General features: G+C 36.0%; 1 protein-coding gene, 1 long non-coding RNA gene and 1 pseudogene across 3 annotated transcripts; all 3 read right to left on the bottom strand.

Annotated features, from left to right (window-relative positions):
* Positions 1-4,090: 4,090 nt before the first annotated feature.
* On the bottom strand, positions 4,091-16,104 carry LOC113507879 (annotated as a pseudogene).
* A 93-nt stretch (positions 16,105-16,197) lies between these two features.
* On the bottom strand, positions 16,198-18,405 carry LOC113507880 (lysophospholipase-like protein 1). The gene is made up of 4 exons (XM_026890799.1): positions 17,932-18,405; positions 17,428-17,694; positions 16,903-17,046; positions 16,198-16,466 (listed from the first exon to the last, which is right to left on the bottom strand). The coding sequence occupies exons 1-4, from the start codon at positions 18,143-18,145 to the stop codon at positions 16,270-16,272; spliced, it is 822 nt and encodes a 273-aa protein (XP_026746600.1). The 5' UTR covers positions 18,146-18,405; the 3' UTR covers positions 16,198-16,269.
* A 17-nt stretch (positions 18,406-18,422) lies between these two features.
* On the bottom strand, positions 18,423-26,770 carry LOC113507881. Of its 2 annotated transcripts, XR_003401930.1 has the most exons (3): positions 26,512-26,770; positions 19,142-19,990; positions 18,423-18,779 (listed from the first exon to the last, which is right to left on the bottom strand). It is a non-coding gene; the product is annotated as an uncharacterized LOC113507881 (long non-coding RNA). The 2 variants fall into 2 exon arrangements; XR_003401929.1 differs by lacking the exon at positions 18,423-18,779 and having other exon boundaries at positions 19,085-19,990; positions 26,512-26,687.
* Between the last annotated feature and the right edge of the window lie 359 nt (positions 26,771-27,129).

Below are 27,129 nucleotides of genomic sequence, written 5' to 3'. Positions count from 1 at the left end.
TGCATAGTCCAAATCAGGCCGGTAAATAAACTCGTTGAGAGCTACTTATCGGTGACGAATTAATACAAACGCACAAACAAGTGTTGTCGCACCACGGATATTGATGGAAACTCGACCGTGTTTTGTCGCACTCGCTTGCTTAATGCAACATGACTCCTTACTGCACCTACACACCAATACACGACCAACTCGAAGCACACGCTTTACAATGATGGCTTAACAAAGCACCCATCTACTAAGATTCCAATGCGAACAGCAATGGTTTTGAAAACATGTTTATTTTGGAATGACGAGTAACATTTTGGTTCGGAGGGCGAAATTCCGTTCCGCCGGAAAGCGTTCCCTCAGGTAGGCCCCAACCTATAATTTGTGGAGGTTTCTCATAATTACAGTGGTTTGCAAAGAGGACAATAATTAACGGTAATCATTGGGACAGTGTTTGATATGAATGAGTTACCATGTAGTGTATGTAGTTACTAAGGAAACTGGCGGCCGTCTAATACTGTTTGTTATTAATATTCAATTAGCGCTAGAGTCAACCATCTTGTATCCTAGTTGACATTGTTAATTAATAATGTTGCTAGTACCACAAGCGTGATAAAATCTAGTTGGAGTAAAATACTCAACTGGCATGCTGTTAATGGGATAGTTAATTATACAAGTAAATGATTGAGTGGATAATTATTATCAATAGTTTTATTACAACTGGAGAATGTCGTTCTATTTTCGATTGAATTCCTATTTCTTTCCCGTGAAATATTGTGACGATAGATTTGCGTCACATCATTTAAAATTCTAGGACTAGAGGATGCTAAGAAAGGGGGATGCAAGAGGGTACGTTTTCGTACAAAAACGATTGTAATGAAAATCTTTAGAATTGAATGGTAGAAAATAGTAGGCTGGTAGGTATAGTTTCAAAATAGAAAGATAAATTATCTATTAATTACAACGGGTCCGTACAGAAATTAAAGGCTAACTTTATTTATAATTGTTAAAAACTTTTTTCCTATTAGCGGTGCAAGTGGATACGCAGAAACACAATGAGAGTATTGTCAAGTTTTGTAGAGTTGTGATTAAATTGTAGATACTTGTTTTGTGGACCCATACTAAGGACCCCTAGGTGAATGATTTAGTCAAGAAGGATGTTGTTATGCCATCTTGACCGGTCAATGTGCTCCCTAACAGTCATAGGGTATCATGTGGCTAGTAATTGGCTAATACTGAGAGTATCGTGGTCTTGAGCCACAGTATTCTAAAAATCATATTGACGAGTTGCATTTCTGATAAGAATTTATTGGGTTCAATAAGATACTGTCTATCATAAGAGGATTTTAGAAGTACTTGCAATGTAGTTGGGTTTTTAATTGAAATCCATAAGTATTCAATTAAAATTGAAAGTTATTTTATTAATGATAGATCTGTTACAGGTTTAATTTTGTCTATATAGATAAACCGCTCTCAACAATATGTTTGATGTGCCCATAGCTCTTATCAGAAACAATATTATAACTCAAATAATTTCATAAACCTAACCATTTTTCCAGATGTTTTCGATAAATTAGTTTTTGTATTGGTAACACTCACAGTTCAACTACCTATGCAAGGCATTGTTATATCTACCTATACCTCAAGGTACTAAACAAACACACATTTCCCGCATATTAGATAAGCAGTAAAGCGGCACGTTACGAAGACTGACAATATTTTAGCGCCACCAACAAACTCCGTCGCGATTTCGAGTAATGACTCACTTTTTGTGAGAAAACTAATAAACAAGAGTGCACGCATTCTGATAAAGGTTGACACACACGACCACAATAACCTAGTTCAATGACACGGTCGTTCAACGCGACACGTAACGCCATCTTTTATCGCCTCTTCGAAACAAAAAAGTATTACCGACTAATACTCACGTGAAAACTCAGCCTATAGGTTTAGGTGACACGTCTCAGGCATCCACAAAAATTGCACATAAAATTTAATAAACACATTTGTTGACAAACAGTCTGCGACTCATGCAAATCGTGTCAACAACACGATCCTTCGCAAGGGCCCGGGACGGACTGTCCGGGCGTCACTGCGGTCCCTTTCGTGCCTAGGGCAGACGTGTAGCGGTCGCGCACATTGGCTGCGCCGCCGACCAATCACGGCGCCCGCCGCGCTCCTTTGCCACTGGCTGCCTTCGTCACAGCGGAAAAAGCGGTGGGGAAAACAACTGACGAATTCGTCTACGCTGGGTAACTCTTCTCCCGCCATTCGTTTTACACACAAATTGGTGTGCGAGGCCACACCGCTCAGGTTCAGACACCAATCGGCTGAGGCCGATTGCCAGGCGATGGGATACCATACACTTAATCAAAGTCTTCGAAGCCTAAGGGACAGAAGCTGGATGTGACCGTAGAGTTTATCATCTATCTTGACTAAAATTTACCATAGGTTAACTTACAGGACGACTCTGTACGATCACTGTAAAGCAGTTAAATTGCAATAACTTCACCTCAAATAAGTTCCTTAATATTCAACATAAGTTAGAATAAAAATAATAGCCAGCACCTTAACCTTATTAAAAAATGCCCAAAAAAACTTACGTATTAGTGACAGAACCCACAAAAAAAACATCAACAGGGTCACAGGACCGCACGTCATGTGTAGAGTATGGTAGCGTCAGAGAAAAACGAAAGTCAATCTTACTGCTTTTAAAATAAAGACTCAAATCAAGAATTTAATCGCGTTTTTTTAGTATAACAGTAATAAGCCTCTACCTATTTAGAATTCTACTTCGATTTTTTTATTAACTAAGGCATCGCTACTGTTCACTAAGCAAGCAATAGTCAGAAAAATACTAAATAAAACAGCTGATATGGCGGAAAAAGCCCAGAAAGAATAATGTAGCATTATCCTAAATTATATTACCTATGGCGAATTGTTTTTTCAAAACTTGCCGACAGTCAAGAAAAAAATCATTTGTGGAATCCTCAAATCAATCAGTAGCTAGTTTACTAACAGGTTTGTTACAAACGTAGCCCTAATAACTGAACGCTGGTATTTATTGATACCTAGAACCACTGTGGGTGGTATTCGATACATACCGAATGACGGTGTAACGGGCAACAATGCGCACATGATGCCATTCTCAGATATCGCAAACATTCATCGTTTGATACCGCCTAACGTATTGATACAGATTGTAGTACGTGAAGTCAATATAAACAGTAGTTTGTAACATTTTCCTGTTGCAAAATATAGGTGGTTTATTAAAAAAGTTTTGAGCAGATGGTGTTTAAGCCGTAATATTAATTCAGAATTATTGACAAAAATTAAATTAAAAACTTATGTAAGAACCCCGATCCCATGTACTTTTCCCATAATCAACCCATGGTTTTTTACAGTCCACCAACATTACGTATTTTCTTTCTTGGTTGCTTCTGCTATTTGTGATACACTTGTTTATTTTCGCCATTGGATACAGATATCATAGTTTTCCTTGGAAGTTTTAATTTCTTTGAGCAGTCGTTCAGTTTCATAGTCACAAAGACGAGACGATACTTATCTAACACCCAATTTTAGGTCATCTATTAGATACTAATATTATAAAGAGGAAAGATTTGATTGTTTGTTTGTTTGTTTGACACGAATAGGCTTCGAAACTACTGGACCGATTTGAAAAATTCTTTCATTTTTGAGCAGCTACATTATCCCCACTGAACATAGGCTATAATTTATTTCGAAAAATATTAGGGTACCGTAAGAAAATTGCGATAATGTAACCAAAGGTGTAAAATCGGAAACCTATTTCTGCGTACGCTGCTAATACTATTGAAAATAGAACAAAATGATGTACTATGGGTTTGCTTACCACGCGGACGAAGTCACGGGCATCCGCTAGTAGTAATATATTTTTCCAATGCTCCTGGACACCTATAGGTACAATGAAAAAGGTAGAGCAACAAACTAAGCAGAGTTCGAATTTTCGGCGTGTGAACTACCACTAAATAATACTGCATGTGAAAATAGTTTTAACCTTCTATAAAAAGGAAACTAGACACAAAAGGACTTAGTAGGTGTTTTTTTAATAAATAAAAGACAATTATTAAGAAAACTTAAAATATAATTATTTATTATATAAAAGAAATTACATTAAAGGAGACGCTACAAGTCATCTGTATTAAATATCTCTAAGAGTACTTAATTATATAACTATCGTGAAAAACGTATCTAAAATATTAATTCGACATTAATTTTATTACGTAAAGGACGCCTGGTGGTAATACGTCGTCCACCGCTGAGTGAGAAATAACGAATTTAAGTTCATTCTTCTTCAGGCATCTTTGTTATGACACAGTAAACGTATAATATAGGCTAGATAAGTTCCATCCCCAGGTGAAAACCAACGTTCGTCATTAATCGAAAAATAATGTAATTCGCAAACAATTATACTGCTAAATTGAATTTGAAACATAGACTTTAGATAGAGTTTTAGTTGAATTTGCATCAGTAACGTTTTTCTCATCACTTTTGGTTATTAGGTTGAGTTGGTTTTAAATTGCGTCCGGTGTTATCCGTATACGGTGTTTTGTAAACAGACCTAATGATAATTGTTCACTAATAAATGCGAAGGCTTACTGATCTCTCAAAGTAACACAGTTACGTTTCAGAAAGAGGGAAGCCGCGCTACGTCGCCTAATCCGCCTCCTCACACAAACGCAACATATTTTATCCCCTAAGTTACATTTCAGCAACTTTCAGTGGCGAAGAAAACGCTCCAGTGTACAAAATGACTGTTATAGGTCACGTGACCAATCGAAAAGAAACGTCATTTCCATATATCCAAGGTTTACTGCTGATGCAATAAAGTAAAAGTGGAAATGTATCTTGCTTTGTAAAGTGTTGGTAGGTAACCGGGATAAGAAACAGAATTCATTATCTTGCATCAAAAGCCTAGTTTGTAATAGTTTCGCAAATCATTACTCATTTTACTGACAACTCTTTAGAGCTATCGAATAGCGTATTTATCTTCAGAGATTGTGAAACTGGAGCTACCAGTATAGATCGTTGTGGAATTGATTCGACAAAGTACTTGGGACTGGAATGTTAATTTAACATTCCAGTCCCAAGTACTAAGGTAAATATTTTATTTCTGTCTTTTGAAATTCGCCTTCAAAAATAGTTGAGTTTAAATAAAGAAGAACCTTTTGCTTCTATAAATATTTTTTTAACTGTTTTAACTATTCTAAGAAACGATAAAAATACATCATGAGGAAACCTGAATAGGTACATTTTGCCGTTTCGGGCTCCTCATTATAACTTTGACATTAAATCAACAGAACTTACACCTCTTGCGATTTCAATATAAAATAAATTAAAATAAAGTAAACGCATTTTGAGTATACGTATCTTAATAAAATTCAAGTCCAAGAGGAAAAGAAATAGATACTCTAGCGTTCGTAAGATCACAGACTCTATGCAGTGATTGCTACTCCCAGCTCCCAGCGCAACAGGCACTCTAGCAACGAAATGTTCGACATACAATAATATCAATAAAGCGCCATAGACGCTCTATCTAACTATCGTAATTTTGGGATACGTAAAAAAAAACTCCTTCGTCAGACAACGTGCCAAATTACAGACCCATCGATTTGATCAACATCGCTATGTGAACAAATCAAGTTGTAAGTTCTTCTTGTCAGTTTGAAACATTGTCCCCGACTAAGCGCCTAAGCGCTAGCAGAGGTATAACATATCTAAGAACATAGTTTTGTATGGAACAATTACGTGACTCAAAAATAAAACCTCTTTGGACTTCACCCTTATATAAACGTAGTGTTATTTCCGTACTACATAAAGGGGCCATACGTAGCGCCATCTGCGGAGAACGACGAGCCCTCTTCGGCTGCGCAGACGCATTTCATCTTCCTCCTAGCGGCCTTCGTGACGGCCTCACTCGCAGCGTTGTTGATGTCCCACCAAATGGCACCACCCAACACGTTTCTGAAGTACGGAGGCACACTGCCTTCGCGCAGAAGGTACCTGAAGTTATATTTTGATTAATAGAATTATAATTGGCTTAATAAGTTAAGGTGTTTGTTTTATATTCTATTGGGGACGCAAGAAGTAGGAAAGAGAAATTATTGTACATTTTACATTTGTAAATTGAGCGCCCAAATGTCAAAGAACTTAGGAGGGCTTAAATAATACTTTTTAACTGAGTTTCTTGTAAATATTTGAAGTATTGGCCATATTTAAAATCACGTTTACATTACTCAAGTACCTTTTCCTCATTTTCACTTACATTTCGGTATTTTTGTTATAATTTCGGAACTCGCAACGCATCGCTTGCGATCATTTAAAACCCTAACACCAATATAATTGGTTGAAAACTCTACGGTTCATAAAGGGTGCTAGACAGCAAAAAACAAGTTGTTAAAGATTTCCGCTACCGTGAGTGCGCACTGATGAGGACGCATTAAGACGGAGCCACTCTTCTGAAGTGTGTGAGCAGGAAAACGACAGAACGGATGGCATGCTCCAATAATTATTTGCACCCCTATTGAACCGTAACTAAAAGACATCCTTCATAAACGAAGTACAAATAATACTTATATATCCTCTTATAACATCCCTACAAATATTATAAATGCGAAAGTAACTCTGTCTGTCTGCCTGTCTGTTACGCTTTCACGTTAAACCACTGAACTGATTTTAATGAAATCTGTTACAGATATAGAGTTGACCTTGAGAAAAAACATAGGATAGTTTTTATCCCGGACTTCTTTTGGAAACGCGATATAACCGACCTCGACGCGTGCGAAGCCGCGGGCGAAAAGCTAGTTACTGATAACTCGTGAATTCCTCGATTAGACAAGTATACGACGAACAGTTTAAACACACGGTACCCAAGTTCTGCTTGCTTCAGCATTCTTAGTACAAATTGGAACTATCAGCATTTGGCTAAATTTCTCCTCACATAGTTTGTGTAACTAATATAGTTGCGGGTTCAGTTATTAGACACGCTCATAACTTACCTTTAAGTCGACTGAGCTGAACCTAAAATGTAAACTATTTCATAACTTCGTAGCGCAGTGTAACTTACTCGCTTTACTTAAAGGCTGGTATACATTATGTATTTTAGTACATTTGGAGTGGCAAAAATTAGGAAACGAATGGTTATAAAGCGAGTAGCTAGCTTTGACAAGTTCTACTGAAACGCTCTTCTAATAATTACATGATCACTCATGTTCAGTTCAGTCAATTAAGACTAGGTGTAAACCAATCAAAAACTACAAATTACACACACAACCACTCTACGGTTTCGAAATTTCGCTCTCTTCTATCGATAATCGATAAATTGATTGTTTTGGGCTGGTTGTTTTTTCGTAGCTCCGTTGTCTGTGTTATCGAGGTCCTAGCGAGCTAAAATGTATAATTCCGACGGTAAAAATATGTTAATACTCTCCTGTTCCAAATCAAGGTTAAGCTATACGCCATTTTTCTAAGGAGAATTTAATTAAGATATTTGGAAGAACACTGACTTATAGAACTCTTCCTCTTTGAACTCCTCAGCCCGCCGCCTCCAGTACCTCCGAAGCGCCGGGCTCATCTCTTCACCAGCATCAGTCTCCTTCAGAGAACTCTCCCTGTCCTCTTCCACAAGTTTCGTTTCATCAATTGATTCTGTAGTGTTGATAACAGGGATTATAAATCAGCTTTTGTAAAGGCGAGATATGGTAGGAATTGTAATCGTGTTGTTGGTGACTCAGTTAATGTGACTTGATCCTGTAGCCTGAGGCTACTTTAGACGGCGGCGCCGCGTTCGGCGATAATTTAGACCTTAACAATAAAATTCATGTTTAATGGCTACATTTTACGCCAGATATCACTATATTTTGGTTCAGCGATAGGAACAGCTGCACTTATTTGATCACAGCATCGGCTACATCAAGCACCAGCAAATGAAGCGATGTTTTAAGATACGATATGCCTGTGGCTACATTACGCGTGTGTTGAAATGCGCCAGTCACTGATATCTGCAGGTTGAACTTAAAACTATGTAACTAGTATCGATAAGTGATATTTCGAATCATGATTTTGCATATAAAACTAGCTGTTGCCCGCGACTTCGTTCGCGTGGCTAGAAGTTAAAAGTTAGAAAATTTTGAACGAACGAACCTCCTCAATATATGGTCTATTATAAACAAAAATATTTTTCCAATTTGTACCGGTAGCTCCTGAGATAAGCGCGTTCAAACAAACAAATTCTTCAGCTTTATAATATTAGTATAGATTTTAACTTGAATAGAAACACTTATTGTAAGTAACGTAGTAGTAGTAGCGCGACGTACGATAATTGTGTTTCTGTGTGTTCCGTTCAATGTTTACAAACTTGGCAATCGGCGCGGGCATATCTACTTCACTATCACGGTAGATTTTAAATGTACCCTCAGACTTAGTATAAATGTGGAATAAACACTGCATTCCAATTGAAACAATAAGCAACCTTTTGCGTCTGAAAGTCAAAATTGACGGGTACTATGTTGTGAGATAGAGATGGTGCCTTTTCGCTTCGTTCGACAACTCAGGGGAAAAAGCAAAGCTAAACCTCACCTTCTTCAAATATCTTCGAAAGTTTTCAGCGGGCAAACGATTAGACGTTTCTATCTACCAAAAACACCGACCAATATTCCGTCTTCAGAAAGGCTTTAAACCATGCACCAGTTGTCAACTGCTTACTATAAAAGGTGATAGGTCGCCAAAACAAATATGAACAGTTTCTGATACCAACCTCCTTCATATTCTCCTTCAAGAGACATGTCCTCACGTTCTACTGGAGGCTTGGTAGTGATCGCGGCTTTTGCGCGGCTCTGAACGTCATGCGCTAAACGTCCTTTCAGTTCTTCGTATAACCTGATCAGATAAATAAGGGATAGGATACTGCAGTATTAGACAGAAAGACATATTTTTACTTATTCTTTTGTTTCAGGTGGAATATGCTTAGCAATTAATACTAATTTTTACAGTAAAATTTACCCATCCTACTAAAACCTACTGAAGGTACTAATCAACAACATTTTTAAACAAAAGAGTGATTTTCAAATAGGAAATAGTATTATAAACGAACACTATACTCACTCAACTTACTTCAATTTCAACAATCTATTAATAATTAAGTATGATTATGTACGTCACTGCCGCCGTTATCAAATAGCTATTTCTAAGTATCTACATAAGCTAATTAATTAGCTACCTTTGACGTATTAAATGATATAAGGACCTATGCGCTATGGCCTGAATGATGTCATCGATCTGTCGCTCGTCCTCCGGCCTGAGATCTATAATCGGTATGTCGAGTATCGTTTCACTGTCGGCCTCCATAACACATCGGTAACGTAGCACTGCTTTAAGGAGCTCCCTGGCGCCTTTAAGTTGCACCCTTGCTGTTTCACCCCATTCTCGTTCCAATGTCCTTAAATATAGATGCCATGTTGAAGCAAGCGTGTGGTCAGCCGAATCTGAGCAACCTCATGATGACGTGTAACTAGACGTTTGGCGTCAGTATTTTGATCAGTTATTAAATTACGCTTAAATACGTTTAGCGTATTTGGTTGTATTTGATATTTTCGGTCACTATATTTTGAGCTCGTAACTCCGTAATAAGAAACTAGTTTCAAGAGGAAATAATTGAAGCTTATTAAGCCACTGCCCTATTTAAATCAATCGATTACTTCTTAGCAAAAGTTACATTTCTGCTTACGATCTAGAATTTATAATACTGGCTTATCATTTTTGTACCTAACCGACGTATAACAATAAGTTATTTTTAGGTACGTACATATTTTAGGATCTACCACATCTGATATTGAATGACGAAAGGAATATTTAAGTATACATGTAATAAATACATTTACAGTACCTCAATCTCAGTAAAAATGTATCACCTTAAAATATAAGCCCGCGGAAGCCTTTCAGGCAGCACGTTTTCTGGTTTCATAGGTTTAGGCACGAATACCTCGTAGGGTCGCATCCAATGGTAAAATCCTTTTCCAGAATCCTTCTTTAAGTCTTTGTAAGTCATGTACTTAGGTTTCCCAGCTAATTTTGAGTCCATAAGCCATTTCTGAAGATAACATGTGTTTTGAAATATTTACGCTAGGTTCATAGGTTCTACTTAAATAGTCACATAGACAAACCTCGGACTCCGTGAGGTGCACCGGAGTAAGCATGGAAACCAGACTTCTGTGGTCCCCAAATGTGTCGTACTGGTTTATTGTACACCAGGGCTGCCAGCGACACTTCCTCTTGTATTGCTCCAGTAGCGACCGGTTAATGAGTTCCGCGCAAGTAAGTTCTCTAAATGATATTATAGTCTTTATAACTCTTTACAGGCTTGGTTGAATGATTATAATCATTGATCAAGAAGATAATCATAGTGCGATGTGTGAACATTGGTGAATTGCGATGAGATATTGGCGATTAGTTTTGGTGGTAAAAGTAACGAATGTTTTATGCCATACCGCATAAAACTTGGTGAACTTCATGATCTAAGTCGCCCAGGCGTAGGTAACATTTTCTTTATAGATATTACGGTTATGAGTTTATGCAGACTCGCTGGCATTATTGCATTATCGTATGTCTTAATCTGACAGGAATGCAGAGAACGAAACACAGTCATACTTTTTTGAATCTAATGTCATCTCAACAACTAACATCCTTTAGTGCCGTGGATAATTTGTTATTACGCTTCCTAAACTGTCTACTTCAGTAACTTTTCAGTGGACTAAGTGCTAGTTTAATTTTGAAATTCCTGTTTCATTCATAGATGAAAGGAAAGCTACAGAGATTTAGTTATAAATATTATTAAGGAGGGGGTTGAAGTCCGAGCGTTTGAGTGATTTCATGAGCTAATATGAGAAAGATGGAGGGAGCGGACCGATAATAGTACTAACAGTGATGTTAATAAAAGCAATTATTTACCTTTTCAGAATAAAGAATCGAATATTTTTTGCTAGATATATCTCTCTACATCTTCCATGCGATAAAGAAGTCTCAGATTTGCCATCAGGAGCCTTGTCCTCAACTAGGTCAGGGGCTTCTTTTGCCTCTTTTTTATTTCCGGCAACTTCTTTATCGGCCATTTCTGTATTTACGGCAGTTTCTGTGTTTACGGCAGCATCTGTACTTACGGCACCTTCTGTATTTACCGTAGCTTCTGGATTTACGACCCCTTCTGCAGTAGCCTCACCTCCTGTATTTTCCCCACTTTCTGTATTTACAGCACCTGAATTAAGCACTTCTGTCGAAGACTGCTCTTCTAGCAGAGTAATGGAACCTTCTTCATTTACAACTACTTGCTGGTTAAAGGAGTCTTTCATCTTTAGCCAGTGTTTATCCGGCTTAGAATCAAGAAGTGTTTCTTCCGCTGTCATTATTTTCACATGGCAATTCGTAAAAGATCGACATTCAGGACACGCTTCATAAGATATATGTAAGTTTTCCCCGTCAAAAGTTGCATTTGTCACATGATCCAATTTAATATCATAGTTATTTTCCTTATCTACAACTACAGTAGTTTCATTAGGAGAATCTATCGATATTTTACCAGTTAAGCTATTTATTGTCACTGTGCTAAAATTGGCATGTTCTATAGTGTACACCAAATGTATCGATATGTAACCGTCTGTTCTTCCCTTTGGAGCACTGCCCTCTTCTTCGACTTTTTCAGAAATAGATCCTTCAAAGCTGCTACTTGTATTATAGGCATAGTCTGCCGTATAACTTTTTTGCGAAACTGATTCTTTAGATTTAACTCGCTCGACATGATCAGGTTCAAACATTTCAAAATATTCTATTTCAACATCTGTCCATTCCGGGTAAATTTCCTCTTCTTCGACAATATAATAAGTGATAATTCTAGTTTTATTGGGAAATGTTACCACATGGATTCCATCTTTATTTAGCAATATGTTGGTTCCATCCATGCGTCTTGTAAAAACTTCTCCTAAACAGTAATCAGTCGCCGTACGAATAAGAAGTTTTTCAATATCATAGGGAGTATTGTAAACCCATTTTTGTCTTAGCCCGCTAGTTTCTATAATCTCAAATTCGTCTACAATGATTTCATACTCGATAGGTTTAATTTCGGAGAATTTATCTTCATCTAATCCAGCGTACTTAGACGATTTCGAAGAAGATTTGCTAAGCTTAGCCTTACTTTTAGGTTTTTTTGTTTTTTCAACTGGTTCTTCACGTTCCTCAACGACAACAGGTTCAGGTATGACAATAGTTTTATAATATTTAAATAATTTTATATATGTTCCATCAGGTTTAAGAACCTCTATTTCTCCTGAAGGGTTAAATATAACAACCTCACCGTTTAGACTAATACACCGCATATCCTCATTTAGATTAGGCAAACCTCGAGTGTGATATTGCTTAATATGAGATAAAATTGGTGAATTTTCTATGTACACAGTCTCCGTAATGATTCCGTTGGGCCAGGTAACATAAAGTGAATGATAGAATTTTGTTTCATATATAGGACGTAGCATCGAGCTGGCTTTTTCCGAGACAGATGTTTTGATACCTTTCTTCTCAACGCTCTCAGCAGGTACGGGAGCAGCGAGTACTTGATATGATTGTTTTTTCATGTACATCATAACTTGATCCCTGCTTGTTATTCTAAATGACTCACAAATGTCTATGACTTCCGTTGACACGTACTCCCCTAAAGCCCTGTGTATCCAAAACTCATTGTAGCTATTACCAGGTAAAACATTTAGAACGATGTATTCCAAATTGTTTGGTATAATCAGAGTGTACATACTTTTCACTTTAGTCCCATCTTTAGAAAAGAATATGGCATCTTTACCAAACACTTCAACTCTTCTGTCACCTAAATCGTACCCCAAAAATGGTTTTGCTGGCAATTCTACTGAGACTGTATTGTCTGCATGTCCCATAAAAGATTGACGCCTGACGGTTTTTGGTGAAGAAGCTGATTTAGTTTTTTTGCTACTCTTGGAATCCATGTCGAGGGATGAGGGAGCTGATTTTTTACGATTAACTTCGGAAACTTCCGTGCCGTCGTGCGTAGCGTCCTCAACCTGCGCAATTTCCTGATACTTAAGAGAACCTTCCATAAGCAAATCCATTTCGACGTCATTGTTTTCTATGCAAGACTTCAATGCAAACGGGTCAATAAAATCTTTAGATAAAGATTTCGCTTTTAATATAATGTTTTCATCGTACATTTTTTCCTCATTCTGTATCCAGGCATAATGTTCGTCCAAAATGAAATCAAAGAAATCTTGCAAGCAAACCGGAGTTGTCACATGACAACGCCATTCCTCACGAGCTATACCATCTTTGTCGTGACTGTTAAAAAACATGAGTATGAAACAATCGGTAACCTCACAGTATTTGTAGTTTACACAGTTAAATTCATTAAAGGCTTCGCGCATAACCTGAATGCGCTGATGCCAGATAGATCTTCAAAATAATCGAAATCATCTATCATGTGGTTAATGGCTTCATAATTTTCTATTTCAGCAGCGGATACTAATTCACTTATATCCGGACAGTCGAAAAGGAATTTTAGTCTTTGCACTTCCGGATCGGGATCAGGTTCACGACGCTCGATATCATAATGAATGTCAGCATCATTTTCACTCTTAGTTATTGAAGGAAATGAAGGAGAATTTATATTTGAGCTGGGAACTAAAGATGGGCATTTCGGTAAAGGCTCGGCAAGGACACTGCGCTTAAGATAATTTTTCTTAAAATCAGAAATGGAAGTCGCAGGTAGATGACGCTTTCTTAAAGAACTTCTATTATTGTATAACTTCCGACAAGCCAATATATGCATCAATCTATATAATTCTGCAGTTTCAACGTCTTCTCTATCAAAACATGACAAGAGAACATTAACATGGAAATTTATTTTTGCTTCTTGTTCACCGGTAGGTCGGCTTTGATTTCGCCATAGATTATTAATTGGCATTCCAAGCAATGATGTAAATACGATGCTGTCCAAATTAATGTTTCCTAGCTGAAAAGTAGTATACTTGGCATAATCTCCATAATCAATAACGATAGGATCTTTATGGTTTTCATATTCGTCACCATAGGTAAGACGATATGACAATTTGTTAGCTTCGGTGTTGCACAGAGTATTGAAAACGTTCTTAATTATATTTGCTGTTTTCTGCAGCCTTTGCTCGTCATGTGAGGGTTTCGCGGGTGCATTAAGTGTAACCGCAGTTGATAAAGATGACCTACTACTCTTTTCGTCTAGATCCCGGCTTTTGCACGCAGTGTCCAAAATACTATCTAATAATAAATATATTGTTGTACATTCCAACGGCAAATCATCAGCCGTTGCTGATAGTGTTTAACGTAATGTTCAGAGCTTTTTTCTTCAGGTATATGAATGATGTACATATTGTCTTTATAATGAACGTGTTGTCTAGATAAATCTTGTATGTCATACATAAGAAAACACATTTCGTCATATATTTTATCAGAATCTCCAGATAAATTTTCAGTATTCCCATAAGGAGGTGTAAATACTATAAAGGCAGTGTTTTTAAAATCATCAGCAGAATCCTTATCAATTCTTAATAACTGTAATTCGTCCCAAATCTTAGAGCTTTCTCTGCTAATAACTCAGTAAGACTTTGGCCCCTTTTTGTAGGTCTTAATAAAGTTGAAGGTATTTTAGTAGTTGTAGGGTCTATTCGAACTTGCACAACAGCGGTTAGAGGTATTCCGATTTTCACAAGGCATCCAGGAAGGTACGGTTCCACAAACCCAGTCACAGCAACATAGAGGTTAGGCCCATCAGTAGGGTAATCGTCTACATACACCTTATCTCGCCATTCCTCACCCCTTACCCTAAGTAGTGTGTTGTATTTCTTGGGATCTGCCGCGTCAGATGGTACGCTGCCAGGCTCGCGTTCAGTCCCTTTTCCTTTATTGTGCGCTTGTTGTTCGTCGGCGTCATGGGACCGCCCGACACTCACAGAACCTCTTACTTCTGACTTGTCAATCATAGTTGCAGACTCTCTTTGCATACCTTGCTTTACTTCAAGTCTCTGGCGCTGGATAAAAAGATATTCTTCTTTCATTTTTAAAATAAGATGCTTCACCACTAAAGCCATAACGTCTGGTGGAATATCTTTTTTATCCTTAAGATAAGATTGGCCTTCTTCAAAAACCCGAAGATTGTCATCTTTAACTTTTTTCTCTCCGCCTAATTGATTTATCATAAATATAGTTTCTGTTCTACAGATGTTTTTAATGACAAATCTTTTTTCTTCGGCAGCGAATATTTCAAATTTGTTAAGGTATATCCTATCTTGTTCGCTACCAGCAGCCTCTATGAGTATTACTTTTACTTTCCAATTTCCTTCATCTAATGGCGCTCCTTCAATGGCTCTTCGCCAAGCATTTTCATCGGGAATTATCTCTCTAGTCTTTTTTGGCCCCATTAGACTGACTTGAAGTTACAACTTATTTCTGCAGACTATAAGATAACAATCGTTTGAAGTTTTAAAAATAAACAATCCTTTGACTCCGGAATGGTTCACAGTTTATTGAAAAGTCAGTGCAAAAAACAATACGTCTTGTCACTTATATTTTGACTTTAATTTTACTTTTTATGTATTATGACATATGAAAGTTGAATTGTTTTCCTTTCGTTCAGAAAAAAGAAAAGGTTGGTTTGTCATTGCTTTTTATATATATGTTATCTGATTTTACACATAAAAAATGTATGCCTGTATTGTCTTCGAAATCAATAAAAACAGTTATCTACGATCCCTCAGCCATAATGATGTAGTTGGATAGGTACTGCTCATATCTTTATTAAATTAGCAAAAAGCCTTTTGATTACAAATAGTAAGGCAGTAACTTTATTGAAATACTCAAAATTACTTTTGAACTCAAGTGAAAGATACACTCGGTAGACGAAGAACTAAGTGAACCAAAGACAAAAATGGTGGCACACACCTCAATAATTTAGACTCAGGTTCTTAATAACAAAACCCAGGATGAATTTAATTATATTAAATACCTTGCTTAAAACTGTTTCAGTCTAAAACCGAATTGCCTTTTAAATCGATAAAAATATCTTCAAGGAAAACCTCTATCATTACCAATCATCGTTTCTTTATATTGATTCTTGAATCAGAAAAGAAACACCAGTGATAGTTATATCAAAGGATATACTTAATAATTTACATTAAAGCTACTATGTACATTACATTTGGTAACAACTCATATTTCAGGTAAATGTTTTTCAATCCAGTCTTTAATCAAGATCATCCCTCGTTTGTTTATTGAGTGTCCTAGTCTGTCCAATATGTGAAAATCTCCTTCCACACCAAGACTCTTCATAACATTAAAGGTATCCTGGCCCCAGCTCAAATCGACCAGCTCATCAATGTTGCCATGGAGTTGAAGTAATGGTGGCACTGGAATTATAACAATATAGTTAGAAACTTTTGATACTATTATTCCTAATAAGAGTTATAATGTAGGGATTGTAAAATTATTCACTGTCAAGTTTTTAAAGCTTTCTACAACAATGTTTTTTATAAACAAAACTTCCCATTGAGATTATAATAAGGACTTGAATTATTGTAATAATGACCTTAATTTGTCAGTTTCACTATTATTACTCAATGAACTGATAAAAACCAAAAAAGTGGTTGCAAAATGATACTGCCAAGAAGAAAAAGTTACCATAGAACCCCTTAAAAAAAACAGTAACACAAAAACAAATTATACTGTGAGTTGCTAATGGTAATATTAAAGATAACCTGCCTTTGAGATGATTGCCTAATTTTAGTTCTTATCAAATAGTAAACAAATATGTGACCAAGTTAAAGATATTTCTAGAATACTTACATCGCACTCCTGATAAATTTTTGAGTTCATTGTAGACTATCGAATTAGAATTCAGGAAAGAACTGAATACAAATGCTCCAGCTAAGTTGCGATCCCATCTGTATGCTGTATGTAATGACAGTGTCCCTCCCATCGAAAAGCCACCTTGAAACATAAGAAATTACATAATTATTTATCACATTGCTTACCAACACTTTTTCTACCCTGTATAAACCACTTCTAGGTTTGCTTTCCTTTGTTTTTATCATTATGAAAGTTGTTTTATAACAAAGAGTTTTTCTTTAGAATAAGCCTTTTATTACTGTTTTACAATGAAACAGTGATAGCTCTAGGAGCGCGATTCTAAAAAGTCATTACAATGGAGAAGAACCGCAGCTTAATCTTACACCAGCCATGTTTTTAGCTTACCATTTCATCCCTAAAATTTCATCAATTTCTCTATTCTTCAGAGCCAACAATTAGTAGCCAGACCATACTATATTGAACAAAAGAAGTATCATAGATAATTATTGTATTGCTACTCACCAACTACAATTCTGTTACTAGGTATTCCCGAGTCATGTTCTTTTTTTATTAGATTCTTTACCTCCACCTCAATATTTGCAATAGAATCTAAGATTTCAGGCACATTCGGGCTGATGCCTGCTCTATCTAGCCAAACGTTGCTTATTTGTCCCCCAGCTGGGGTGTAAGGCTGTGCAGGTGCCGTTGGATACATAACTTTTATGTGTGGAAACGAAAATGATTTTACCATAAGTCTTACCCACTCTTTCATATCGGCTCCTGATGACCCTGAAATATACACAATGGTAACTTATATCTCTTCTATTTGTTTCTTTAAATGCAGGTTTTTTTAAAGTGGTGCAGAAAAAATATTTATAGAGAGATCTCCAATAATGCAATGTTCAAGTAACAATTTTAGATGGTTAATCTTTGAGATAGCAGCTACTAATAGTATGTATACCTAAAATCTAATGCATCTTAGATTACATAAAAAGTAACATTGAGGTTATGCTTTTATTTACAAACCTGAACCATGAAAGAATATCACTGTAGCAGTATGTTTGGGTCCGGTGTGTTGAGTTAAATGCAATGCACCGAGCCTAGACATGGTGTCTGTAATATTAAAATAAATTCCTATTAAAACTAATTTCGATTTCGTAATTCGTGCCCAAAATGAACTGTCCTCAATCGTGTTACAGATTTTTATGATCTCGTTTATCTCGTTGGTTGACACTGACATGACAGTGACAACGGCAAGAATAGATTCTTTCTGTTAGCAGGTGCAGTGTATAATCTGTCGTCCGAAAGAATAACACGCATCTTTGTTAGGCTAGGTTGTGAATAGGATCGACACTACTCTTCCTCTCAACGATGATGCAGCTCTTTTAGGAGCTCCATGTCGGGGTTCGCGGTAGACTGCATTCCAGTGGTTTTAGCCGGTAAGAGTCCGGCACACCCCTTCGCCTTCTCCAGGGCGAAGGATGTCCATGAGGATTTCCACTGGACAAAAAAAAAGGTTGTGAATAGGATGTAAATACTATTCTTAATTTTGTATTAATACTCCAAAATGTTGGGAGTAAAATCCCTTAAACATATTTTTGAAGACATAACTTTGAATGGGTAAACTGCTTCGTACCGTAACGTTCCTATAGTGTTTAGATAAAGAATCATGTCATCATGTAAATCTAAATCTATGCTATAGTGTTACGGCGCCACTTGTTGGGTTTTACTTTACATTGAAGCATCAACTCGACATCATTGATGTCATTAAAATACTACATTGTCAAGCACTGCAGCTCAATAGGAAAAAGGCGGTGAATAAAATTTTAATGATTATTTCGTGGATATGAGTTCGAGAGGCTGTAACGGGTAACCTGCGAAAGTAATTTTAGAAAAATTACACTTACTTATAAACGAGATAACGAGATTTTAGTACTATAAGCTGGAGCAAGCTAAAGCTGACAGAGATAATGCTGATAATACCTATAACCTTAGTACTAATCGGATCTTAACAATTTCCTTTGCAAGTGCAACTCTAGAAGCATTTGTTAAGTTAGATAATTATAGTCAATCAAAAGTGATTTATAAGCAACGATTCTTGTCTCTGTAGCGACTTCTTTTACCTCATTTATAAGACTCGTTTAAATGTTACAGTTTAAATTATTTAAATGCATAGCTATACGCGCTTTTTATAATTTAATTTATAAATTACCAACATTTACAAAAATAAAATTACATTTTACAACAACTATCAAAATAAGTCACCATGGATATGCCAGATTTTTCTACATATACTTGGGTAAAGGTCTTGCATATAAGAAGGTGCGTAACATTTTTGGTTTGTCTTTTTCTGCAACTACCGGTTGTGGAATTATATGAACTGGTTTTTGAGGTTCGTCGTCTTCTGGGTCTAATAAAGAAATAGATTTAGATAATAGCTCAGCTTCTTGTTCTTCGTAGCTTAAACTTTTTTGTTCTTGTGGTTGTTCCCAACGAAATGAAGCATTATTAGCGTTTACATTCTTTTTCAACCTTAGATTGTGTGTTGCTAAGATGGTTTCGATTCCATCGTGAATCCTATACTTATTCGGTGAAGGACTTTTGTATCTACCTACTGGAAAACGCTCTGCTCTACATAGAGGGCCTTTAACGACCGCAGGCGTACATTCAGGTTTATCCGTACAATATTCACCTGGTCCAGGTGTTTCCATTGGGTTACAAATGGGTATCCAATTGAACCATGGTTGAAAACGACCCTCAGATGAAAAAAAAGGGGCAACAAGCTGTAATTCAGACGAACGAGGAGCATCATCGACTTGAATGAGATTTTGTGGTAAATCGGCTGGACTAGGCTCATCGTTCCGTTTAACTAAAGGTTTCATTCGAATAGTTTTAGATTTAAATTCCCATGTTGGCATCACACATATTTCTTCTTCCGTTTTATCTTGTAACGTTTCATCGTCTAACAAATACAGCGTGAGTGGTGTGACCACTATCACAAAACGTCGGCGTTCTCAACCCATCGGGATAGACCACTGCTGTAGACTGTGGGAGACGGTCGATACTGATCTAGACCGCAACTGATCTGAAACAATACAAACATACACTTAAAACTCAATACTTTAACCTGCTTTACGTAAAACCTGGTCGGAAAATTCGTGCTTCAAAAGCAACAGGATTTGATACACGAAGTTAGATTTTCTAACTCCCAAAATGTATCAAGAATATATATCTGTTCAGAATTTTCAGCAGAGTTCTTATGTTAAAGCTATTATATTTTAGTCTCTGATTTAAGTTTTTAAATTTTATAGTGTTAATGTACCTTTATGCTACGTTGGATGTACGGCTTTCGCTACATATTTATATGAACTCGATTTAAACTATTGCAAAAAAAACCAAGCTTTCAATGAAAAGATTTGGTCACTACGCCATTTGAAATAAATACTAGTTGCCAGTTACTTTCTCGTCTTCTTAACCTTATTTAAAGTTTGAAAATCTTTTATCTTTATCCAATTTAGAATTCAGTTCTACGCAGAATTTCATTTAGTCAAAACAATGTATATCATCAGTAGCATCACGTTCATATTAAGATTTTTCCACATTTATGATCTCTTATCAATCACGTCGCAGTAATAACAGACGCAAGAATCGTCAGTCCGTCGTCAACACTTGTCAATATCGCCAATCGTAGTGTTGATAAATACGTGATGATTGATACACGAACAACGTACAGACATAGTTATACGAATCTAAATATTCTGATTTTAAACAACCATTGTCTTTATGTGCGGGCCATGTTCATATTATTGTTATCTTTGACCGTTTAACTTGTAATATTTTATGGACCTAACTATAAATCATAGAAGGTACTACCAACATTAAATGTTGTATCCAGTTTAATTGTAGAGTCTGTTTCAGCTAAATGTCACGGGCAATACCTAAATGTGACATTCAAACTTTAATTTTTTTGTAACCATAAAATGTTGTTGGTAGTAGTATTTAGAATATAATAACCTCTGTTTTACAAATGTGTCGGTAACAACTAAAGTGTACATATAAACAGTATTTCGTCTCTAATAAGGATCGATAATTAAAAAGTCTGCTTCATACGACGCATTTGAGCCATACTGATAAACATAATGAGTACTTAAGTAGGTACTGGCAGGTAGAGACAGCGGCGCGGGCGACGGTCATACGACACTAAAACATTAGCGACAGCTGATCACCTGTAGCCGCCATCAAACGTCTGAGACTCGGCTCGAGATGACGACTAACGACCCAGGGACACTTCGCGGTGGCCCACCAACCACGCACTTGATCAATGTAAACATTTATGTATGAACATAAGTGTATATTAACAAGATAAGGCCCCCGAATGAGTTCAATAGCGAACTCTGTTCTGCGCGGTGTGCCATTGAACTGTACCGACTGGCAAAGTGAACAATTTTGTTAATGTTTAAGTTTAAGGCCTCTTTCCGGCAAATTAGCTCTGATTTCATAAGTATAAGATTTATTGGTTATTTTCTTTCGTAATCTTGACCTACAGGTATCAAAGTACATGATATCTTAAATTTATTCTTATTATCTACACTGGTATGATATAAGTATATACAGAACAAGTCTGGTCGAAAATGTCTCACAAGTCACAAGATATCGGCTGAGGTGTTTTCAATGTCATTTACTACGACAATATTTGGCAATGTGAACAACTCGCTCCTCAGAATATGAATTAACTTTTTGAACATTAAAAATACGTCAACCTTTCCATTTGGCATCCGCGAATATTTGTAAGAATACTTTTTTCGAGCGTCATTTGTTCTGGATGATGTAATAATTACATGTTGAACTAAAAGAACGGAACTGTTCGAGTTTGATATAATTATGTAGACTGTTGACATTCGGAAGGTAAAACAACTTTGATCAATGCGGATATGCTATGAGACAGATTATTAGAGTCAGTTTCTAATTCAATAGTGATCCGGTTTGGATGTTAATTAATTTGTTCTTAATTGAATAGCACCTATGCTTTTTTTTGACAATTTATTTGTACCATCCTGGCATCTGTACAATTCTCTCAAATCTATGATGACACTAAAAAATAATTGTAAGTTAATTGAATTAAACGTTTATCAGAGGAGATATTTTTCTGTAGGCACTATGCGGAAAATAGGCTCTCATTATATAAAATTACATTTTCCGGACATTACTTATAAGTAATAACATCCTTCAGTTAATCCCTAACAACTAATGCTGTGTTATTACAGCGTGAGTAGTCGGGGATTATGCTATATTTCAAGTGTATATGCGATAGTTAAATAACCGTGTAATCTTTACAGGTGGCTTCCATAAAATATATCTTAACAAGTTAATCTTTATGATAGGTATAGGTAAAAGAAAGTTGATAAACACATATTTTAAATTGTTACATGTATCTTCACTTACCTAACATTGCCATTATGTCGCATAACGATATATTTAATTATGCGCACCCAAAGGATAAAAACGGGACTCGTTGTTGAAAGTTTCACAGATTATGTACTTCTGTAGCATGTATAAAAACAAATAAAAAAGAGATGAATTAACGCCTGGTACAGGCACCAAATTTAATGGTACCAGGTTTATGCACTTTTATTTGGTTTATTTCTATGGAACCCTCAGTGTCACCTGAGCGATTCGCACTTGACGCGTTCTTTCAATAAAGCTGAGAACAATTTAATTATTCATGAATTCGTGAAATATAACTCTGCTCTACTTTATATTGATCGTCAATCGAATGATTTAATTATTTTAGTCACGCTGAGGTTAATTTATTAACTAATCGTTATTAAATTAACCTCTTAGTGGACGTTTCCAGTTATTTAATAAACGAGTCATACACCACTCGGTTTTAAACGGTTTTAAACTATTTGATCACTATAAAGTTGATCTTGATACAATATTAAAATGTAGGCTACTGGGGTTTGTTTAATGCATATTGTTATTCTCATGAACGCATTCCATAACCACGCATTGACCGAATTGCCAATTACTTAAAAAATATCTGGCAACTATGCTAGAAAAACATCTTTTGTTGTTATTCCTTCACAAATACTATTGATGTGAAAAGATCTATGTAACGATCGATTTATTAATAAAATTTTAAAGATGTAGTAAAAAGATTATCTAGGCTTTATTATGACCGCTTTTACAAGTCGCTTCTCCTAGATTCCACGCATCGAAAACCTACTTTTACAAAGGAGGTTAATAACAGTTCTAATGTTTGTTATTATATCCCAGTAAGATATTGTTGAGAGCAATGTATGTTCTTAAAAGTTATGATTATTTATTTCGAAAAAAAATGTTCAGCATTGGCCAGTTACACTAAATGAAAACAAAAACAGACATTAAAACACAATTTAAAAGCAAAAAAAAGAAGAGCTTTTTTCCTGTAGACTAAGGATTGGAGCAGATTCTCTACCTTTCAAAATAACCCGATTTTTCAATCCTACAAATATGTTGTAATTGTGAGAAATTGTATCAATCGAAATTCATCTTCTGTGCGATGCAATGTTACAATGCTAGAGCGAGCGTTGTAGACCAATCAGGGCCCCAATTCTGCTATTTACAATGGCGGATGAATGAATTGTAATTTGAATAAATTTGAAATTATTCCTATTCTCTTAAGCATTATGCCAATACAATAATTTCAAATTCATTGTACTGACTTTGAGTGTACCGTCCCATAAAAAAAAATCAAATTATTGTGTAGAATACGAAAAGTGACATTATAAGCCAATTTTCATTCAGTCATCGGCAATTTATTGTAAATAGCAGAATTGGAGACACTGGAAAGGGCCTGGCAAGTTCGATTCCGATCCAGGATAAATGTTAATATGATGAGCACTATCATTTGTTCTGTTTCTGGGTGTAATTTATCATTATTATGTATGTATATAATTTGTATAGTACTCGTAAAATAAGCCTTGCTTAGTTTGAGGCTAGATGGCGTTAAATGAAAGTTGTCCAATATTATTTTGCAATATTGTTGGTTGGCGAAAAGTCAACCACTACTACTCTATTACTATTACCCTCATAGAATAATTGCTCTGTAAACTATTCGAGCACGTTTAGGAAACGCTACTGTTTGTCCAAGACATCATTATAATTATTAAGAACCTTGAAAGTTCTTACGACAACACGCTGGAGGTGTAAACACTTATCACTATCTTTTCAAAACGAATGATTTTAGATAGTCACTTCCGTAGCATCTACATGGTGTTACAAGTTTTTTAAATTGAAAATATACTTTCCTCATCTAATGATAACTTTTAATGTATCTTAAAGATGAAATACAGGTCCACTGATAGAGATTTTTCACACACCCTTGTACATATTTTCTTACACCGTTTAGTGTGGACATAAACTATGAAACAAATGAAGATCTACCATACAGAAGGGTATTTGATTTTAATAACTGTGATAACATATTCAACCTGTATTTAATAACTATAGGCATATTATACATACCTGGATGTCAGCGTGCGGGTACAATTTAGTCGTAATTGTGGTATTTCCACGAGTGCCATTCACACGGTCCTTGCTAACATGTTTTGTAAATACTCTTTCATTCATAGGTACCTTCGTGCTAGTTCTAACTAACATCGACGTTATAACGATTGCTTATGTATTTTGAGATTTGATTGTAAATATTGGATTTATTGTAGTACTTTGGAAATCCTATTTCTTTTGAACCAACTCTACTTTTACCTGTGTTTTGAACTTCGCTATTGTTTCTTTTTATCATTTTTTATTGCATTTTCTTTCGAAATTTTGATTAAGTTAAATGGTACATATTACAATATATTGTTTTACATGTTGATCGATCATTATTATAAATGTTAGGCTTTTAGTAGAGACGCCTAGACCAAAACTTGTTAACTCTACAGTATTTATTTTGTTGATGGCATATGGGATGATATATAGCATAGTTACTATATGAATAAAGGATTCAAATTAAGGATTCACAGCCTTTAAGTGAGTTATGTGAATGAAAATTCTCGTAACAACTTCTGAGGTATTCACTTGTTTTGTCCTTATATTTTTATATACGCATAAATTTAAATAAATAATTTTGTGATTCTTAACAAGACAACCCTTTCTTCCTACATTTAATCGTAGGTACGTATTGTTGTAGGCAATCATGAAAGAATAGATATCAGAAGACAGATTACTTATTATGGTACATGTATAATGTATCTTCAACTGTTTGGCAAAAAAGTATTCGATTTAACCATATCGTTTGATTTTAATGTAAACTTTTAATGTTTGTAACGAATCTTATCACAGCGCATTGAAATCGATTTAACAAAGCGAAACAATTTTCCTCGTTGTACTTATAGTTTACGTCGCGTTTGAAATAAACCACTACTTCTTGCATGCATGCATTTTATTGGTTTACAAAGCGTTTTCATAATAATATAAAATGAAAAAGAATATAACAACTCTACAGCCCACTCATTTTGACAAGGGAGGGTTTCATTTGAGAAAGAATTTAGTATCAGGATTTTTTTATCATTATATACTCAATATTCAAGAGTTTCCCAACAAGTTTGTATCACTACCATGTAATAACATGAATAATGAATATTTCCTCGTCTCGTGTAAGCATTTATCATGCAAGTGATACGTGCCTAATGGCTGACTAACACTAGTCCTCAGTGCTTCATACATTGCATGTAATTGTACAAACGTATTCGTCAATCTTAACTAAGCAAATCAGTATTTTGTAATTTTCCGGTCAGTGTAACGTTGGTGTTTAACCACTCATATTTTTCCAGAAATCCCTAGAATTGTGTTAGCACATGAGTCATAGATTTTTTCTTATCATTCCACCCAATCTTATCACTTAGCAACAGGATTGATATAGCAACACATTATAGTTAAATATTGCGGTTAAATCGTGCCGTAACGTAACGCTGGCGCCTAATTAATTTAGTACGTAGGTACCGTTAACAAATACTCGTACAAGGCGTTTTACTTAATTCAAGGCAGACGCAGATAAATAGTTTCCTGAACGCGCGTATTTGCTGATGAAATTTGTTTGTGTTTGACCTCAAAATTCTACAATATTCTAACTTATGTTTCTGTTTAGCGGTTTTGTACGACGGGTTTGTTATAATGCCTGAGCGCCACACAGCGTGGTCTATATTTAACAACCACGTGCAAGTTTAGGGGACATTGTTCCGAGCTATTCGGTTCATAAACTGATTTGGGGTCAGATGCCGCGCGTCTAGACTCCATTGTGACACAAATATCTCGTCCCATTATACTGCCATCTCGATATTTATGAATGGCTTTTGATTAGGGTGACGTTTTGCGAACTCTTATTGAGTGAAATTCATAAATACGATACAGATTGAATGTTCTCACTCGTGCTCGCAAATTAAAGGTCGTAGTGAAGTTTCATATCAAAGAGAAAGTCACAAAGAGCCACTGTGAATGTATACCAACTCATGTCAAACGTTTCATCATTTTCTGTAAGTCTATTAACTGAAAAGTGTAGAAATTGTGCAATATGTTGTTAAAGTCTTTGTAATAAATAATGTAAAATATCAACAATGTACTTACGATTGCATCGATTTTCCTCTCGAAGTTCAGATATAAAGCCTTTGCGCTGAATAACACCAAAGGACTACATTTGAAAAGGCACTATTAAGGGCTTTCGTGTGAACTACAATGAGCCCTGTAGCGACACGACTGCTCGTTATTACATCGAAATGACGAGTGGCTGGGACGGTGTGGGCTCGTGAGTCGTGACGCCTGGTGACGCCGCGGGCGACAAGCGCAAGCGCCGCCGCACACGTGCCGCGCGACAAACGACCTTATTTACTAGCACGGAACATCAAAAAAACCTAATAATTCAATGGAGCAAACGAAGCATCTAATAAGTAATCAGCTGTTCGGATAAAAATCAAAATTCTTATATCTCGACATAATTTATTTTACTATATTCACTCACATCATCCATCTCACTTTATGAGTGGAACTTTAACAATAGATCCCCATATAGAATATTAATGAAAGAATAAAATACTACATCCATTATTATTACCCTTCTGACTTCTATCAGACTTACAGCGACATCTGTGTCATATTAATGAAACTAAAACGTTGTGAGGACGCGACGTTATAATCGAGAGGAAATTTTCCATCCTAGTATGAAACCACTATTGATAACTCTTTGCT

The sequence above is a fragment of the Trichoplusia ni genome, unplaced genomic scaffold, assembly GCF_003590095.1.
Source record: "Trichoplusia ni isolate ovarian cell line Hi5 unplaced genomic scaffold, tn1 tig00003437, whole genome shotgun sequence".
NCBI classification, from domain to species: Eukaryota; Metazoa; Arthropoda; class Insecta; order Lepidoptera; family Noctuidae; genus Trichoplusia; species Trichoplusia ni.
The sequence above is the reverse complement of the archived record's forward strand: the minus strand, read 5'-3'. Positions and strand labels throughout refer to the sequence as shown.

Bases quoted from the DNA above. Each gene is read 5' to 3' on its own strand.
- LOC113507880 (XM_026890799.1), bottom strand. From the start codon at position 18,145: ATGTCAGTGTCAACCAACGAGATAAACGAGATCATAAAAATCTGTAAC. The intron at 17,695-17,931 runs GTTTGTAAATAA...TGTATATTTCAG, and splicing joins GATATTCTTTCATGGTTCAG to GGTCATCAGGAGCCGATATG. The intron at 17,047-17,427 runs GTGAGTAGCAAT...TTATGTTTCAAG, and splicing joins TAGTAACAGAATTGTAGTTG to GTGGCTTTTCGATGGGAGGG.